We start from the raw sequence: 20,487 nt of genomic DNA on the forward strand, positions 1-20,487 counted from the left end.
TTTTCACAGAATCACAGAATGTTATGAGTTGGAAGGGATCCACAAGGTTCTTCAGGTCTAACTCTCATGAGAATGGCCTGTAGAGGGATCCATTTTGGTGGTTTTAGCATCACGCTTTAACCAACAGAGCTAATCTCAGGGTGTATCACCATAAGAATCCACAAAGTGCAGGTGGTGGCTGGGTTGCAGTCAGGGGCTTTCAGAAGAAACTTGTGCTGCTGCATGTTATGGAGGTGTTGAATTTCACTTTATTATATATCTAATCTAATCTAATATATTAATATTAATATAAATACAATTATATAATAGATGCATAATAATACAAAAATTAATATAATATAAAAATTTCACTTTTCACTTTAATCTGTTGAGTATCCCTCAGCTAGATACCTCCTGACTGGAGATCCCCCACAGCTGGAGCCCCCAAGGTGCTGGTGTGGGTCTAGAAATAAGGAATTCACTCACACTCAATGCCAGGCTGCCTGGTGGTGTGTGACCCAGCCATTGCATCACTGAGGTCAAGAACTTTTTCCCTTAGCAGATAGCTCATGGAAAGGTTCTGTTGTTGTCTGATTTTTTTTTCTTTTCTTTTTTGTTTCTTTCCTGGCTTGAAATCTAAAGCAGTAGGCTCTGCTCAGAAATACAAGGTCATAGAGGCTGTAATTGTTAACACGACTTGAATTCTTACCATTGTATTGAAGAGTTATTGACGTGACTGTATCTCTCTTCCCTCACAGTCCCTTTCTAATGTAGGGAATGCATTTTTTTTGGCAACAAAATGCTAGGGAAGTCACTGATAGTTGTTTTGGAAAAATCTTATGAAGTATGTTCCTATTGTTTCCATGCTGTACTTGGAAATTTCTTTCTGTGTTAATCTACTATATAAATAATATAGTACGACTCTCAAGTCAAATGCAAAAAGAAAACATTTGTGACAGAAATGCAATTTTAGTAATGCTTACTCTACTGAAAGTAGGTTCCTTTCCCAAGGTAAGAGAGAGAGAAAAAAATAGGTTTTGTGCCCAAAGCAGCCCAGATGGAACCCCAGTAGGAGGCATACTAGTGTAAATATAAGTTCTGTTTATTTCAGGCTTCACATTTCTGTTATGTTTCTTTGCTTTCCTAATTATAATATGGTAATATTCAATTACTAAATCTTCAGTGATTTTTTTTTTTCCATTTTCAATGTTCTTTGTCAAAAACTGCTTATACATTTTCCATGTATTAAAAATAGGTTTACTTTATGGGAAGACTGACTTCAAACCACTACATATTGCCTTTGTTTCCCTTTATGCTTCTATAGCTGAAATATTATATATTATGCCAAATAAAACACCTCAGGTAGCAAACCATCTTATCTTGTTACATTCTTCAAAGTAATTTATGTAAGCTGTGCTGTAACAACTTTCTGGAGCTCAAAATATAAATCTAGGTTGTCATGGATACACGCATGAGAAGGTTTTCTTTATAAATATGTTAGGAATCTGACAATTTATTTTTAGTAGAATTTTCAAAAGAGAAAAAAAGATGTTGTATATAACCAGGGCCATTATTGGTTATTCTGATTGCACTTGAATACATTTCTGTTTCTTCCTCTTTATTATCTCAAGATGTCTTTTAACAAGGAGGTTTATGTGGATGTCAAAATGGCAGATAAGGGCCCTGGGCTTTTTCTCACCTGTGTTACCTACCCCCTTTGTACCAAGTATGCCTGAAGTGGAATTCATATATTGCTTACCCCCACCTAGAAAGTCAGAGTTTTTTATCTAGCACGGGGTTAAGCAGTGCTTTCAGGACTGAAAAACATTCAGCTGGTATTTTTCTCTCACATTAGTTAAAATAAATACGGTAATTATGACATATAGCTAGATAAGCTAAATAATTCATGGAACTTTCAAGTCAGGAGATGCCTTCTGGTATCACATCTTCCATTTTGCTTCCTCTGCTGCATCAGTAGTACAAGGGTCAGTGCCCTTATACGTCATTTTCTGTACTGGTAATTGTAAAACACAAAGTTATAAGCTTCTAATGAAAAAATAAGAAGAGAAAACAGTAATTAAAAAGGGAATAGTAGATTGCTGGAAGTAATTCATAGTCATAAAAGTGTACTAAGCAAATTTTTTTTTTTAACACATTTTATCTGTAGATTTTGATAAAACAGAAAATAGAGAAGATGCTAGTTCAGAGGTCTGAAACTTTGTGTGTATTAATATAAAGTAGAACAAAAGCCCCAAGCCATTAAAGAGATTAATAAATGCAGGATTTCCATAGAATAAACACAAAATATTATGAATTGTCACAATTCATCACAAAATGTCACAATTTTTTTCCAAGAGTACATAAATGTTCATGTCTCTGGCTTGTTGCATTGGTAGAAAAACAGATTGTACTTAGCATTCGTGCAGTTCTTTTCACAGAAATACTGTTAATTAAAAATTTCCAAAAAATTCCACATATGAAAATGTAATCCCAAGTGCTGACTTGGAACATTCCATCAGACATCATATAATTTGAAAAATGGTTATAAAAGATGTTGATACAAATATCTGTCCGTTATTATTTTCCAGGAGGTTTTCTCCTAGGAGCTTCTTTCTTGCTTATGCCTGCCCAGTTTCAACAGAGAGTTTTCAGATTCTTCTCTTCTAAATTATCTTAACTGCTAGTTAAGCATTACATTTTCACTGTAGTGAAGTGATATGCAAATCATAGCCATAGAATCAGAAAGTCTTCATTATAAATCTGAAGAATAATTCATTACTTGTCTCCTCAATATAACAGATACTTTATACATAACAAAATAGGGGCATCAAGTTTAGTGCCAACAGCACAGGAAGAATCTGTTTGCCTTCTGGGACTAAGACATAAATCACAGAGCCAAAATTTCTGACCTAGCATATTAAGAAAGTGCTAAGAACATGAAAGAAAGGGTGAAATCACACAATCTTGGAGAGAATCTATTATTGGTTAAGGCCAGCAGGATAACCACTGTTTGATAAATAGAATATGGCATTACTACCATTCAGGTAAGTAGAAATAAATTAGGAAATTTCTCAGCATTAGGAAATCTCAAATTTAATTTTCAGATTCTAGTAATGAAGAGCCTAAAATACAATATGCACGTGTTACCTTGGCATGTGATTTGAAAATCGTATGAATAAGGATTTTTAAGTAACAGTAGAATTAGTGAAGTTGTACAAATTATGGGACTCACTTGTTGGAGCACTTTAAAAGCAACAAACATGCTATGCCTGTTGGATGTAACAGAACAGTCTGCAGTGGGAACATTGACTTGACAAAGCATTTCTAAGTAAGCCAAAAAAGCTGCTCCAGAAAAGCCTTCCAGCAGCTTTATGTTGCCAGTGGAATCTGTCCATTAAGTATTGGTATGAGGGTCTAGAATTTTCTAGTAGTGATAGGGGAGCCATGAGCACAATGCAGTGCTAGACAATGCTCGATTAAAGGCTATTGCAAAGACCAGTTGCATAACTGAGTGTCACTTTAAAAAAAAACCAATCCGTTTTCTTTTGCTCTGTTTTCTTGCTCCTGTGGATTCTGCTGTTCTGTCCCAATAGTTATGTGTATTTTCTTTGGAGAAGTAAGAAGTATGGGCAACTTGTCTCCTTAAATTAGTAGTTAGTCTGTCATGAGTAGTACTACAGTTGTGCTGTACCAAAAAAAAAAAGAAAAAAAAAGAGAGATAGATTCTTCTGTAGCGCAGTTTTATATTCCAATTTGAGTCTGCTGTCTGGTTTAAGAGTCTAGAACTGCATGAATATTGTTTTTCCCAACAACTGGGATTGTTGTTGCTATTCATTTAGTTGGGGGGGGTTCATGAACAACTTAAAAATTAACAACAAAATTAACATATTTTGGCAGATTTTTTTTGTGTATGAGTGATGGCTTTTCAAATGGACTGATTTAATTTGACTATAAACTGTGAAACAAATGTGATGCAAAGAAAAGGTAACAATGAAGATCTAGCTTCCTTTTAGTTTCCTACTCTACACTTTACATCTGAGCAGGGAAAGGGTCCAAATCTTATAACAACAAAATCGCCTTTTAAAAAAAAATCAGTCTCAGGAAATGGCTAGGCAAATGCAAACTGAGACTACAGTTTATTTGATACAATTGATGTGTTTTTTACTGTTGCTCTCATCTGGCTTTTTGTGTCACCCCTCTGTTGTGTCTGACTAGGAAACTAGATTACTGTCTCCAGAGGCATTGACTACTCTTCCTACAGCTTTGATCAGTGATCAGCCTAAAAGCCCCCAAGCTTTGGTTTCTCCCCAGTGTGATACTGTATGCAAATATGTAATAATTGCAACAGACTACATGGAAAATGCCATCCAGAGTTTTTTACCATCCACATGTGCCTATAATTGTTCCAGGGAAAATGTAGGTGTAAAATTGGAGGTGTTTGTGAGTCCAGGATATAACAAGAATATATTTAGACTTGGTGTGTGACTTTAGAAATAAATCAAAGCAAAATTCACAAAGTGCTGAAAATAGACCAAATTAGAGCTATCTATTTGAAAGTGTATTTTAAAGTAGACCACTGGAGTCATTTGTATCTATTTGAGAAGATAAGTGTGGTTTTGAATAATAGTGCTTTTTTAGATTTTGCCATTCCTCATTTGTTTAATTTCATTAAGAGCTCAGCCTTACACAATTTCTCGTGTTATTCTGGAAAAGAAAATCACAAAGTGCTCAGGGGATGCAGAGGATCAGCAACTCTGTAAATTGTCCTCTTATTGCCTAGCAGAAGACATTGCTGCTCAAAATATGCATGGGAAAATTACTTACAACTTTAGTCAAGCTTTATTTTTTAATTGAGGATGAAATTTCTATGAATGATTTCCTAGTGAAATTTCAAGTATACAGTTAGTTAATTCGTAGTATCTATGTAATAAGTGTAATTTTAGATCTTTACCAAGTCCTTTTGCTTTTATTTGCTAGGACTATACCTGTTTGTGTTACATTGATTTGGCAATCTTTCTTGCAGCTGCTTCTGTTGAGCTGCCTGCTGTGTCTTTTCTTGGCCATCAACCACTGGGGTGTTTCCTCACAAGTGTGAGGGTGCCCCTCCGTGGTCTTTTCAGTTTTGACTGCACCATTTACTGAGACAGACCCTTCACCATAAGGGCTTGGTGGGCAGATCAGTTCCTCAAATGAGTATGAACAGCGCTACACAGCAGAGCAGCTGGGGAAAGTACTGAAGGCAATGCATGATTAGCTGTCTGCACTGATGCATGCTGAAAATTATAAAAATGTGGTGAAAGAGAATACTCAGGACAGCAGAGGGGTCAGTAATGAAACACTAATGTGCTCAACTCATCTGAATCAAGTGGTTGCTGGAGGCTTCATCATAAAGGTGGTGTCTCCATTAGGACTCTTCACGTCTGGGAGAAGGTCAGAAGTTGTGGGGGTGAGGTATGCAGAAATGCAATACCTGTGGAAAATATAATTTGGTTATCTTAGGTTTTTTTATAATGCCATAGCAGAAGGCATTAGAGATTTTTTGTAATTCATTGCTTCTCTCAAAGGGTAGTAAACTGTCTTCCAGTTCTGCAGTACTGTGAGCTGAAGTGAGGAAACTGACCTTGCTGCATAGTGCATCTGTGTGAATCAAGTGAAGAGAAGTACAGAAGTGCAAGAGAGCTGCTCTGTAGGGTCTCCATTGAAAGGCACAGCAGTCATGGTGAAGTGCTCTCATGAAGTATTGTATTTTATCTGCATTTTCTCTAACAAAATAATCAAAACTAGAAAACAATACAGCACAATAACTTAGTAAATAGTTAATTTTTAAGTTTGTAAATTTGAATTTATAATAATAGTTAATTTATAAATTTGATATCTGAATGGGAAATTACAAAGAAAATTATGTTATGGGTCAAAATTAAGAAAGTATTTACACAAACTTAAGCAGTGCAGATAAGAACATGATGGCTAAGATGGAAAGAAACTTTTAGCATAAACATAAATCTAAATGTATGAGCATCCTTATTTCTGTCATAAACTGCAGAGGTTAAAGAACTGACAGCTTGCCTACACTTGAAATTCTATTTAAACTAAGATAGATTGCAATTTAAAATGCAGTATTTGTACCTAAGTAACAATCAACCATGGACATTTCTAGTCCCAAAATATAAGTGTTACATGCCTATGTGTCTTAACCTCCTCCAAAGATAAACTCTAAAAGACTTCATCCTGCAATTAAAGAGGCACTTCTGGTGTAATACGCCATTCAAAGATACAGCTTCAATATTTAAGGGTAGGTAGATTTACAAATACTTGGAGAGCTACTGAAGGCAAAGTGGTGCAAATTATCAGTAGCTGCAGAGGTGAAACCTCAAATAATGGTGAAGGCTCCTTGTGACCTATCTGTTCAAACTTACATTTTCAGCCCATAGTCTGGCTTTGAGACTCCTCCACTTGTGTACTTTGTAACTGGGAGCAATCAGACAGGGTCTCTAGAAAAATACTTCTGACAAGGGTGTAGGGGGCATGCTGCACTGCCCAGTTCACCTGTCTCTCTCACAAGTCTGCTTCCTCTGCTTCTCTGCAGTACTGTGTGCTGTGATACCTCCAAGATCTCTTGTGGTAGCCCAGCTAGGTGCTTTTCCAGGCAAACACCAGATGTAGATCAGTTAAAGGAAATCTCAAGGTAGTAGGCATGTAAAATAATCATATTTGATATTCATCGTATCCCTATAAACCTTGGGATAAAAGAAAGAATACCCCTTGCTTTGGCTTTTCAGTCAGTTGCCAAAAGACATGATTTATAACTACATACAATAATGTTTATATATATGCTTGAAACCGTCTATGGAATTGTCCTCATCTACAGCAAATTATTTAATTAATATTTAATAAGTATATAGACATTACATTGCATTAGTATGTGTGTCTGTGTCTGGGGAAGAGGGAATTACGAGCATGTGGTAAAAGATCTGTGAAATATCTTGCCAGAGATAACAGCAGAAAAACCACCTCAGGCATGCAATGAATAGAAAAGATGGGGGAGAAGTAGATTAATTTTATAATTTAATTATCTGTTGAGTTAAGTGTCACTTAAATTTGTGTCCCTTAAAAAGTTATGGCAGGCATAAAATTAAGTATAGTTTATCCAAACCTTATAACATCAACTTATCTTTCTATCATCTGATTTTTGCAAGAAATCACAAGAAATGGACATAAATAAATCGAAATATGAGTGCATTGAAAAAGTTCTCTTATTAGCACAGCCTTCTATTCATTGATATACTTTTAGATTTTTTTAGCTTACAGCCCTGCAAAGTGACTGGATACTAAGGTGAATTGCACTTCTTTACTATACCAATGGAAGGATTTGTTAGCACTGACTTTGTGACAAGAACTTCTGAATCATTTGTTTATCTATTGCCATCCTGCCATTTCCTCCACAAACCTAAGACATGGCCAAAATGTGTTATGAAGAACTAGCACCTCCACATCAGTGTGTTTGTGTAGTAGTTCCACAGTGGCCACTGCAAGCAAAGCTAGCTCTATTTTTAAATGCAAGGCTAGGTCTATTTTTTCTGGTGTTTCTATCTCACTGGGAAGTGCAAGCCTTTTGGTCCAAGAGCAAGGAGGCCTTGGCAAAGTGGCTCTCTAGTTACACTGTGAAGATGTCTTTCTTCTCACCTAAGTTGTATTGAGGCCTTTGACATGGTCCCCACACCATCCTTCTCTCTAAATTTGAGATGTATGGATTTGATAGGTGAACTCTTTGATGGATAAGGAGCTGGCTGGATGGTCACATCCAGAGGGTAGTGGTCAATTTTTTCACCAACATCTGTACAAGAATTGTCCTCCAGGGCTCTGTAGTGGCACCAGTGTTGTTTAATGTCTTCATCAATGACATGGACAGCAGGATCGAGTGCACCCTCAGCAAGTTTGCAAACGACACTGAGCTGAGTGGTGCAGTTGACACATTTAAAGGACAGGGCACCATCCAGAAGGACCTGGACAAGTTTGAGAGGCAGGGCCATGGGAATCTCATGAGGTTTAACAAGGCCAAGCACAAGGCTGTACACCTGGGTCAGGGCAAGCCCCAGTACCAAAACAGGCTGGGTGATGAACAAAACAAGAGCAGCCCTTCAAAACAAAAGGACTTGGGGATGCTGGCAGACAAGAGCCAGCCATGGGCAGTCACAGCCCAGAAAAACAGTTGTGTCCTGGGCTGCATCCAAAGCAGCATAGCCAGCAGGGCCAGGGAGGGCATTCTGCCCATCAAGATCCCACCTGGAGTCTTGCATCCAGCTTTGGGGATCACCAGGACAGAGGAGGGCCACAAAGGTATCAGTAGGCTATCAGAGCACCTCTCCTGTGAGGAAAGGCTGAGAGGGTTGTTGTTATTCAGCCTGAAGAAGAGCAGGCTTTGGAGAGACTCTCAGCAGACTCCCATACTTGCAGGTGCCCATAGGAAAGATGGGACAGGCTTCCATGACTTCTTGTCATGGAAAAGGGGCTGTGGTTTTTAAACTGAAAGAGATTGATCTGTATAAGATATAAGGAAGAAGGTTTTTAGAATGAGGGGGCTGCCAGAGAGGTGGCTGATTCCAAATCTCTGGAAACACTTGAAGGCAGGTTGGACTGACTCTGACGAGGTTTACTTCAAGATGTCCCTGCTTATTGTAGGGATGCTGTACTTTTCTTCCAACCCAAACTATTCCAGGATTTTATGATTCTGCTCTATGATGTACATGGGAAAAACAGGTGTGATAAATACGGGAAAACTCTTCTGCCTGCTGTTTCTCCACAGGTAGGCAGTGGCCACACAGAGGAGGTTTTCTACCATGCTGACCAATACATCTCTCATTTACTGGTCCTGTCCTTTCTGTCTTTCATTTACACAGCATCTCTTATTTAATAAAGGAACTGTTATTTGGGCAGGATAGGAGATTAGTGTTGGGCTTTGCTTATAATACCTTTTTGTTTCATTTTGCTCTCAGGTTGAAAATGCTAGACATTGCTGATGTACTAAGGGTGGTTTGGATGTTAATGTGTTTTTCAGAAACTTTCTCCAGCATTTCCAGAGGAATTAAATTTTACTGTATCAGAGCTTTCTAAGTGTAGAATTATTGTCATGCTAGACTGCAGGAATTCAAAAAGATGCTTACCATGAACAATAGGTTTAAGAATAGAAATCTCTCTGTGTTGCAGGAAGCAATGGAATTTGTCTTCTATTTGCTTTGCTCTCCCGTGGTACCCAAGGTGCTCCTTTGCAAGAGACTAAGAACTAGAGGTGAATACTGATGGTGCAGTGAGCATGCTTCAAGGACAAAATCTTTTAATATGAAAGTGGCAGCTCTGTCTTTTAAATCTAGCAAAGCAGGTCTTAAATTCCAGTGGGATTGATGCATCTTTGCACCTCCTAATAGGCCTCAGATTGTAGAAGCTGATCTGATCTGCACATTTGCTTTTTCCAACAGAAATATGAGATTCAAACTCTGACTTTTTCACTGAAGTGATAAAAAGTTCCCCAAACCACACAACCCCCACCCCCCACCATCATATTCCTAATATTTCACTACTGTTTTTAATCATTATGGTCAGAATCTTGGAGGAAAAAAATAAGCTTTTCAGAACTTCCTGCTTCCTTCTTTCGAAATATTCACCATCTATGTTTACCAAAAATGGGGATAGGGAAGTGGGGGTGTGCTGGGAATACGAAGAAATCTCCTTGCTTCCGTTTTCTCATATTTACAGTTAATAGCCTCAAAATCCTTCCAGTATTGCTTATAGGTAAGAAATGTACATTAAAAATAAAACTAATTAAGGCTTGGCCTTAGGGACAAGCAGTTTAAACGGTCTACCCAAAGACACCCAAGGATTTTGTGGTGGAAGTGAAGCTCCTATCTCAAGATAATATCCTGTCCATCAGAGCTTCCTCACTGCCACTGACAGAAGTTCACATTCTTGCACACACTTTGTGCAAATACACATGATTAGGTGAGGTACAAAGCCAAGGAAAACAGGCATGTGAATAAGGGTTGGTGTGTGTTAAACACTGCAGCATATAACAACTCTCATCCCTAAGGTACTATTTGCAGAAGAAGGCAATGATAGAGCTCATCTCAAAGAGAGGAAGTTCTGTGGAAGCTAGAAGATACATCGGGCTCGCTATTTTTAGTTTATTAAAGCTATCTGTTATGTTTCTTCATTGTGTTTAGCTCTCTAGCATCTTCAGAGAGTTATTACTCTACTTGTTGAAAAGAAGGGCAGCATGCTATGACTCCTCTGTCTTCTTTGTGCCAAGCACACAGGCTGAACATTTTGTTTTATAGCAGATACCAAATGCAAAGTGGATGTGAAAGAGACAAGGTAATTATGATTATGGTACTTTCCCAAGAAACTCTTTCCTGAACTTCAAAGGTAGAAAAAAGTTCTAAGCATTATTTGAGGGGGGTGTGGGATAGGGGGAAGCTATGGTCATGAGTGTTGTGAGCTCTTGTTTTTGATTTGAGTATTTTTCTTTCTTTTAACTATGAACCCCAAAAGCTTTATCATTTGATACGATTACCTTTATAGCTGGACAAAGTTACCATGCCGCACATCTTCTAAGGTGCATGCTATTTAAATCAGTATTATCAAAAGTATTATTTTTTTCTACCTGTTTAGTTTTGTCTCCTTTATATAGCCATGGAAAAGCAGTTGCAGACAATCATATTTACTTACTCAAGTTTAATTTTGCTATCAATGCAAGCTTTTTTCCTCCTTTCATAAAATAAATACATTCAGAACTCAAACAAGAGGCATTTATATATGCATAATTTTAACCAGCTGCTCAAGTCACAACCAGAAATTAATTTGCACAAATTTTGTCACTAAGTCATGGTGTCTCTGGGCGTCCTACCCACTCCATTCTACAGACAACTCATGGTCTAGTCCCTGTATATTTGAGGTTCTATAATTTTGCCATGTACAGTGGGGTGGAACAAGTGAGACCTCTTCTGGTGCACAGTCAGTCTTGCACTTTCTTCTTGGACTACATTCCGGGCAGAAAAAATTTTGATCCAACACTGACGTTGAATAAGAACCTTTATACAATTCCCGAGAGGCTACAGTGAAGAGGAGCTGATTGGTATACCTATGTTCAAGAGAAACTGTAGTCTTCATCTCTTTGCACCTCATTTGGACAATTACTCAGCTTTACTGATGAATGTAGACACAATACTAAGAATAAATTATAAACAGAGGTGAAATATATGTGCTTTATGGGAATTAAAAGGGAACGTGAAAATGGCAGATCAGTGAATCCTAGCGAAGTAAATTGAATATTTCCTAACCTCAGTTATGAGAGATTTAAACTTCATTGAGAAGTGGGTGTTTTCATCCATAATCTAAAAACTGGTCATTGCCGGTCAATAATAAATCACCATTGCTTTATAGAATGTTTCTTTTACACTTCCTAACTCTTCCTTCACGTAATCTTCATGCCCTACAAGGGAAAAAAAAATGAATATAGTAGGAAGAAGGCATTTTTTTCTTTGGCTGGAGAGCTGCCATTAAGAACATCTCCATTATCTGAGAAGGCCATTTACTGCCCCAAATGTAAACATATTTTGCCATACTTGAATTGCCTGAGCAATATTACTCCATGTGCTTTCATGTCTTTGATAGAATTATTTAGTGCACGCATTTAATATTCAAACGAGCTTTGTCTGAGGGATTTTTTTTTTGCCAGGATGTGTATGTTAGCACTCATGCCCTTACAGTACAGCTTATAATCATTGCCACTTGCCACTGGCACACCGATACTCTGCCAGATCAATTAAATGCTTCCTAGGGCCACTGTATCAGTAAATCAAGAGTGAATTTATTTCACCCCCGCCTCAGTCCCTCTCTTGTCTGAGCCTTGGCCCCACCTCCCCTCATGCCGGTTTCCCTTTCCTCGCAATGCTCTGGGAAAGAAAGTGCAGGTACGCCTGCCTGGCTTCATTTAAATTCTCTTCCTTCTGCCCTGCTTTTGGCCCGGGCAAGCGCATGGGTGAGGCAGGTGGCCAGCGCTGCTGCTGCCGGCGGCGGGCGGGAGCGGCCGCACCCCGCGCCCCGCACCCCGCACCCCGCACCCCGCACCCCGCACCCCGCGCCCCGCGCCCCGCACCCCGCACCCCGCACCCCGCGCCCCGCACCCCGCACCCCGCTGTTGCAGCCGGCCCCGCTCGGGGGGATCGCCCCCGTCCCTCCGGCCGCCTCTGCTGTGCACGGACACTGCTCCCCGCGCAGGAGGCTGCTGCTCTCGGCAGGCGGCTCGGCGGCTGCCGCTGCCCCCCCGCGCCCAGCCCAGCCCAGCCCATCCTAACCCAGCTCATCGTAACCCAGCCCAGCCGAGCCCAGTCTCTGCCCTGCGGCATCGCGGGCGGGACGCGTCGAGCGTGGGATGCCCGCGACCCGGAGGGCGGCTGCCGCGGTAGGCGCTGTCAGGTCTGCGGCTGATCTCCCGGTGGGATTTGCGGACAGTCATGAACCAGACCGAGGCTCCCCGGCCACTCAACTGGACCATCCGGAAGCTGTGCCATGCCGCCTTCCTCCCCTCTGTCAGACTCCTTAAGGTACGGTGAGAGCCCCCTTTGCCTTCGAGAACCGCTGTCTGCCGCTAAGCATCTGCCCGGAGGGCTGCGGTCGCCGTGGCTGGAAAGTTAATTTAGAATTAGTCCCAACTTTACTATTAATTACCTTGCCTGCTGCCTTTAAAACCCCCCGTGAGCACCTGGAGCTACCAATATTGTGCGTCTGTACTCTATTCAGTGCGTTTGTGTGCCCGTAAAGGTCTGTGAAAGGGGTAAAAAAGGAAGTAAGGGACGGTGGATATCATCTGTGCTTCAGTTTGCTTTGTCTTACCAATTGCTGTGAACTTCCAGGGATGAAGAAGGTGTCTGTTTCTAAGGCGTGTTCCTTTGTGAGCAGCCCTCTGCTATCTGTTCTTTGGGTTATCTGGCCCCTAGGCATTACCTGAGAGATCCAGTACCACTCTCACCAACTTGTAAGTGGAGCAATATGTGGGTGGAAAAAAATTATCTTGGTTTGCTGAAAGCTGTACATGGGAATAGGATCAGTTAAAGACTGGCAGTGCAGACAGCATCAGTGAAACTTTTTTTTTTTTTTTTTTAATTTGTTTAAACTGAGTGTCACAGTTTTGAAGGTGCTTTTAAAGGTGTTTTCAAATGCGCTTTCCTAGGAAATAATTATTTTCTGTTTGAAAAAAATTATCTGGGATTATATACTGTGGAAGACTCTTATTGTCAGCATGCAAAGTACCATTACTACCGTGTGCCCCACTGAAGCCATTTAAGAGGCATTTGTAGACAGAAAAGGAAATCTCTTGAATCAACTTTTTTTGTGAAAAATAGGTTACATTAAACTGAAAAAAAAATAGGTTACATTAATCTGAAAAGTCTTGTTTGTTCTTGGAACAAATGAATTTTTAAACAATATACTAATTTCCCTGTAGGCTGTGTTTTATAAAATGTTTTATTCAATGTTTTATTATTACAATATTTATCTCATTTCATCATAGTGTTTGATAGTTTGGCTTTGAAATTAATATGCAGCCAGGTAAAGCGTGGCAAGTCTGACGGAGTATTAGATGGTAATGTTTGATATAACCATTCGCTTTTGTGTGAGTAGCTTGGAAATTAGGTCAGTTCTTACTACTGCAACATGCTTGAGCAGTAGTGTAGCGTATGACATTGCACAAGCAGACATATGTTTTATGTATAATTATTGTATGTCTGATTCACAAGTGACCATACTGTGTATCCTAGCAGGTATTTTTCACGTCCTCACAGGAAGGGCTACAGTTGAAAAATATTTCTATTTCCAAACCAGATGCATGGCTGCTGGGGGGGTAAATTGTGAGCATATCCAAAGAACAAAAGAAAGATAAAACTTAGATTCCTGAAAAATCAAAACATAACTAATACAGAGAAAATAAGAAAGTGGTGTTGAATGTTTTGTAAAGGCTTCCCCCCCAGCCCCAGAAGCACCCATGAGAATATGCAAACTCTACAAGTCTGATGCTTTAGAACAACATAATTTTGCGAGGTGTGAGGACTCGAATGTGGGGAGTTTTACTGGTCTCAATACCGGTGGAGCAGAGGCTGAGGGGGTGTAATCTGCAGCATTTCTTCTTTGGCGGACGAATGTTGCCCCATGTGTATGGTTTCTCTTCATTGCTTATTAAGGATGAACATTGTGATTCATTATTAAAAGAGCTGACTAAAAAGGATTTTCTGAAGCTACAGCTATAACCCATTAGGGAAAGCTAGTGACTGCAGAGTTAAAAAGAGCAGGGAAAATAACCAGAGATAAGCAAGCTCTGCACAGAGGGTGTGGGAAAGACCACAGCAGAGAAGGTGGAACTCTGGCTCCTCTCTCTGCTCACGAGCAGTGCTTGTTGACTGGAGAGGGAAATGCATACATCAGCATCTTTGAGGCTTCCCAAAAAAAGCTTAAATTTTCGCTCCTTCTCTTTGTCTTCTATTATTTAATGTGTTTAAATCAAGTGAGTGACAGAAGAACAGGGGCTTATTTCTAAAATTCCACTAGCCAACCTGAGGAAATTCTCCTGTCATCAAAGAAAGGGTGTAGTAACAGCAGCATTAGAGGACTAGTATAAATATTTTCCTGCATACAAAATATTCTTTTCTATTTCATGTTTTATTTCCCAAAATAAAGAAGAAACTTTTTTTTTTTAAAAAAAAAAAAATCAATGAAAGGTGCTCCTCTAAATTCCAAAAAATTGGAAAGGCAAGTGCAATAGTCCAAGATAATTTTTTTTAATTGCACAATTTCCAATTGGACTAAGTGGTCTTAAAGGCTAGTGAAATATTGTTTCTAAGGAGATGTTCATTAAACCCTTTCCTACACAGCTTTTCTCTGATGACAATGCTCTCAATAACAAAATAAACTTTGCAAAGCCTTATATGTTATGGCACAATTTTATTATCGTTTGCTTTATCTATCATTGTCAAAATCCATTTCAATGTACATTGTAAATTTATTTAGAGTAAGAAAATATAAAACATTATTGCGTCTTTTTCATTTCTGTACTTATTTTAGTCTACCAGAACAAAACTAATGACCATTAAGTTCCAAGACAAGCTTTTTCCTGAACTTGTAAGAATGAGAGATTGCAGAAATTTCCTCTTTTACACACACAAAAATTCACTGTGACATTACCTGGACCTTGCTAATAAAGGGCATGAACTTTTCAATTATTTCCATGTTTTTTTCAATGAAAAGTTTAAAGTTCTTATCTGTGGATACAATTTTAAACGTATCATCAGTGCTTTCATGGTGATGGAATGTGAAAAAACGCTGAAATCTAGAACTGCATGGAGGAAAGGCTCTTTGTGTTGTCTTGAAACTACTGTTTTTTAAATAGGTACTGAAGGAGTTACTCAGCAGGTGGGTCAAGTTCTTGTTCCACCCTGTTGAAATGGATGAGCAATGCTCACTTGCTTCAACTGGCGTTGGATAAAGCTCTGGCCACAGTGGCCTCATTTAATTGAGATAAGCTAGATTTGTAGATGCATCCAGTTTTGCTCCCTTTGCGTTTCTTCCAGGCATGCGTTCTGTTCCAATGCACTTCACTAATACCTTCACATTTAGGTGTAGTTGTATAATCCTGTTTTCTCAGTTTTTTATTTTCTGACAGGCACAGAGTACTAGGAGCTGTACTGGAAGTAGAGATTGAAACAATTTATTGAAGATTTTTACCACTTGTGTCAATGGCTCATCTTTCACTGCTCCCATTTTTTTATCCTCTAATAAGTTACTTCCTGTAGCACATTCCATGATGGTATTTTTGGGGGGTTTTTTGGGGGGTTTTTGGTGTTTTGTTTTTTGGGTTTTTTTGTTGTTGTTGTTATTGCTTCAATATGCTTAAAACATTCTAACACACCGCCTCATGTCTTTCTGTCTGAGGTAAGGACTAAGAAGTGCTTTGAGCACATATGCAGAGGTTGGCTTTGTGCAAAACTGTCACTCTCCTGAGATAATCAGGTTAGTTTAAAAAAACCAAGACATTTTAAACAATGTCTTGGGTTCTTAAAAAATGAATGAATGGATAAACGAATGAATGAATGACATCATGCTAAAGACCTCACTCAGAGGGCACTGTGCCCTAGGAGAGGCTGCAGATGTTGTCCTTCTGCTTGAAACAGATATAATACATGCCATGTGATCAAGAAATAGGCAATATGCTCAAGAAATAAAAAAAAATAATGAACTGAGTGCAGAAGAGGACTGAATAAAAAAGGTCTGTAATGTGCAATAAGTTTTAGCACCACAGATTTATAGATGTGCAAGTGTAGAAATACTGTATGAAATATTTGAAAAGCAACGAATTGCCCACCTTTATTTTTTTTATAATGAATCTAGTAATTTTTTGTTTTTGTAATGAATCTGACTTGTATGTCAATAACTAGGCCTGTAAGGCAGGAACTTTGGAAGGATCAGAGGAAAAGAAACAGAATCAATCAGAAGAAACACTAGGGGAAATGTTTTGGCTGTTCTTCCCCAGCAAACAGCTTGGCAAAAATGCCACCTTAGCTCTACTAAATAAATAAGAACATTCAGCTGACCTGGGCAGTGGTCTATCCTAGCTCCTGAACTGGTAGAAAACTAAAGAGTTCAGACACTAAATTTCTTACCAAATGAAAAACTAGGTCTTCTTTTGATTATTTTTTTATTTGATTGCCCTACCAAGAATGCACAAGGTAACCCAAGAGAAAATTAAGAACATGAAAAATAGCTCATTGGAATGAGACACAGTGTCTTTTGAATGTGACATAGATAGATATGAAATTTTGACTGGGCTAATATATGTGAATAAAAAGGGTGGACAATATTTCTCCTGCTACCACATGTTTGGTTACGTCCATGAGGAAGGTGTCTAAAGAAATAAAGACTGGGAAGCATCTGGCAGGCTTTATTAAGATACATGGGGAAATACTACACTGTTCAATGGCTACATCAACTAAAATTGCACTGCAATTGATTAACAAATATAATTTTATTTCAGGATAATTTAAAAAAAGTCTGATTTGGAAAATTGGGTGAAGAATATTGCTTCTCCAGAATGGTGGAAGAATGAATGTTTTCTTTAATAAACAGTAAATGTTTATACTTCTGAAACCCCTTCTGTGAGAAATTGTAAGATTGTAAGAGAGAAGGAAGTTGCATCTTCTGGAGGTTATTATGTCTCAAATGGATTGAGGAAATTTAAAAAAAAAATTACTAACAGTTCTATATTTCAGGAGAGATATTTTTGATAAAGCAATTTAAAAATACTTGACAGGTGGATTGTGTGCCATAATCATGAGAGGGTAATGTTTGACTGTTTGGTCTTCAAAAACAGAAACATAATCTTTTAATGCTTTTTTATTGACAATGAATGAGAAAATGAGCAAAAATTTAAACACAAAGGCAGTCAAAATGCTTTTTTTTTTGCTCTTTGCTACTCTTCTGATGCCCAGTTTGCAGTGATGTCTCCTATCTTATGCTTAATCAATAATAATTCTGGTTATTATTTTAGTTAATTTACAATATCCACCCTTCAAACTGCAACAAAATGAGAGGACAGGTTTACTAGGTCATGGCTCAAAAATTAAGATTCTTGAAACAGATCCTAATGCATACAGTTATCATCACTGAGGTGGTATACCAAATATTTTTGAAAGTAGTATGCCCAATACCAACAATAAAATTAGGGTAGTAGTATACCTGTGTCTGCATCCAGCTTACTGAGCTAAATTGTAGCAATGAATGGGCCAACACTGTGCATCCCTCAGGAGGATTTGATGTGTTTGGGGAAGTCCTTCAGATTAGACTGACACACAGGCACAGAGAACGTATCAGTCAGTGTGATGATCTTTTTTATAAATTCACTAATAGAAAAACTAGTCACACCTATGTGTATGGTGGAATGCACTGGCAGAATGTATGGTGTGAAATACAGACGAGTTTTATGTGTGCATTTAAGTTTTATTCAGAAAGCAATTAGTTGATAAACTCCCATTTTCCTGTCAGAAAGAACCTAGTTGTATCTAGTTGTATCACCTTTGTAATACATGTTGCACGTCTCTGATGCTGATACACATGTTTTTCTGGGGCGTATTATTTGACCTTAGAAGCTCAAAAGCCACCTTTCCAGCAAAGAGAAAGAGACAGCATTCTGTTCTGCTCTGCTCCTTGTGCCATCAGTTTCACCATTTAAGGATGGCAGGAAATAGACCTGGGGCTAGATCATTGCTATGTCTTTGGAGTCCCCACTTTAATGTAAAAAACTCATTTTGCACCCCAAAACAGGGGAGCAGTGGGTGTTGCAATGTAGCTTCACAAGGCCTTTGCACAGGTGTGCTTGCATTACTCTGCTCAGCTGTCAGCTGTGCCTCTAGTTTTCACATTCTATAACCAAGTAATGGCAGAATGGTGGTGACATTTCACAGCTGAGGTTGAAGAGCTGATAATATGCCTTTTGGAGGTTGCACAGCCTCAGAAACTGCTTATTTCTTGAAGTCATGCTTCTCATCAGCAGCAAGTTGAGCTGATCCTTTAATGTGGCAACTGGGCATGTTTATGTGTAAGGATTTTCTGACAGATCATGCCAGTTCATTTCTTCCGAAAGTAAATGAAATGTGGAAGTTGATAATTATTTTTCCATTTAAAATAAAGTACTCTGTGGTTAATTCTTTGGTGCAGTGTACATTTTTTATGTGATCCAGAGCGAATCAGATCTTGTTCACTGTTTGCCTTATTGACTAAATCTTTTCCATAAGTATGACTTAGGTTGATGGCCATTGACTTGGAAGAGCTGTAGCACTGAATTAGTTTCCACAGCAAAGGATAAATTCCCAATTAAGAAAAAACAGAGGGATAAAAACAAGGAGTGTAGTGGAAGAAGTAATTTTTCCATGGAAAAACCTATGTGTAAGAGACATGTAGACACATCAGTGCCATTTTGATGGCAGAAGCTGTAGTCTACTAATGTCATGTAAAGGGAAAAAACAGTTCTGATTTTCAAGTTGGAAAGGGCTCTGTGAATGCAAGGTTTCTTATTTTAAACCATAAAATTTTAGGGTACAAAAGCAAAAGATTTTTCTTTCTAGGTATGCCACTATCATATGAGTGCTTCTTTTTTTTAAAAAACAAAAGGAGTGATAGAAAAGATAATTTTACATTTTCAGTCTTGATGCAGCAGCTACAGCAGAAAAATACTTGGCTGAACTGCTACAGGTTATCCTCCTGCACCTCAATATTATTCTCAGTGTTTTTCCTTAATCTAGCTTTCATTAGTGTCTCTACCTTCATCTTAAGTAGTGCAGTGATGTTTTACTTTCCTCTGTGCCACATGGCCAGTGGGTTGCAGTGGAAAAGATGGGGTATCAGAGAAATACTCTAGGATTTTACATTTGATTCTGCACACAAAAGTTTCTGGCTTGATCTCTGCTTCTCATGAGGTTCAGCCCCTTCAGATTCAGGTACTTACAAGAGGTGGCAAATAGCACCATTTCCCACTGGCCTTTAACTGATAATATGTGAAACATTGCATTAAACTTGCCTATCAGAAAGTAGATGCAAGATTCTTAATTTGTGACTGCATAAGAGATGATTTACAGTCATTTACAGAGAAATAAAAATATTTCTAAGAAAGTATTTTGTATGTATATTAATCAAAGAAAAATGTTAAGAGCACTTGTTCTGAGCACAGTATTGTTTTAAAATAATTGTAAAGTGCTATTAAGTGTAGAAATCATACAATCAAGGGATTACAGGTACAATGTGTTAGAAGAATCTTGTCCTAAGACCATAAGATTTTAATGTTGTTCTGCTATAGTGTTCCTTACATTTGAGAGGGTGCCATGTGAAAAATTCAGGGCACAAGACCATAAAGTGAAGCTGAGTGGTTTTATTCCACCTGAATTGCTAACAAGACTATGCTACAGTGTAAAAAGAAATGCCCCTGGGGGGTCTCTGGAAATTTATGTCAAAGCTGGTAATAAAGCATGAAATAAAATCACTTCATCAAAAATATCTTTGATCCCCCAAGTAATATAATGACATGAAACAGTCTGACAAAGTGCTTTTAACAGTGTCAAGGAAGTTACTCAAGAAAATATCAGGATTCTATTATGTAATTAGAACAATCACTAAGCTGACTTTTCATTAGTGAGAAGGTCATTGAGTGAAATACTGTTTTTCATCTACCTTTTTCTTCACCTGTTGATTGTAAATGCCGACAGGAGACGGCTCAACTTACCGTGCCATCATAATTAAGAATTTAGGGAAGATCCATTATTTTGTTTCAGAAGGATGCCCTTTTTTTAACTTACTGGTGTATTGAATTGGTGTGGCATGTTGCCACTGGGTCTGTTGTAATGAAATATCACAGCTATTTCGCAGTGCAATGGCTGGGTGTTCATCTTTGCCTGTAGCTAAAAAGAGAGACCAAAACAACTG

At 38.5% G+C, this 20,487-nt stretch overlaps 1 protein-coding gene across 5 annotated transcripts in view; it reads left to right on the forward strand.

Moving 5' to 3' along the window:
• Positions 1-20,487, forward strand: part of TRPM3 (transient receptor potential cation channel subfamily M member 3) — a 305,059-nt gene that overhangs the window by 21,567 nt on the left and 263,005 nt on the right. For 4 of the 5 annotated variants that reach the window (XM_086867036.1, XM_023944693.2, XM_086867038.1 and 1 more), the window contains exon 1: positions 12,385-12,575. The exons of the other annotated variant lie outside the window; for it this stretch is intronic. In XM_086867036.1, the coding sequence (XP_086723162.1) occupies positions 12,486-12,575 (90 nt within the window). In that variant the 5' untranslated portion in view covers positions 12,385-12,485. Of the gene's footprint in view, positions 1-12,384; positions 12,576-20,487 lie in introns of those variants that run through there. 5 annotated transcript variants of the gene reach the window in all.

The sequence above is a fragment of the Cyanistes caeruleus genome, chromosome Z (genome assembly GCF_971803275.1).
Source record: "Cyanistes caeruleus chromosome Z, bCyaCae1.hap1.1, whole genome shotgun sequence".
In the NCBI taxonomy this organism is placed as follows: domain Eukaryota; kingdom Metazoa; phylum Chordata; class Aves; order Passeriformes; family Paridae; genus Cyanistes; species Cyanistes caeruleus.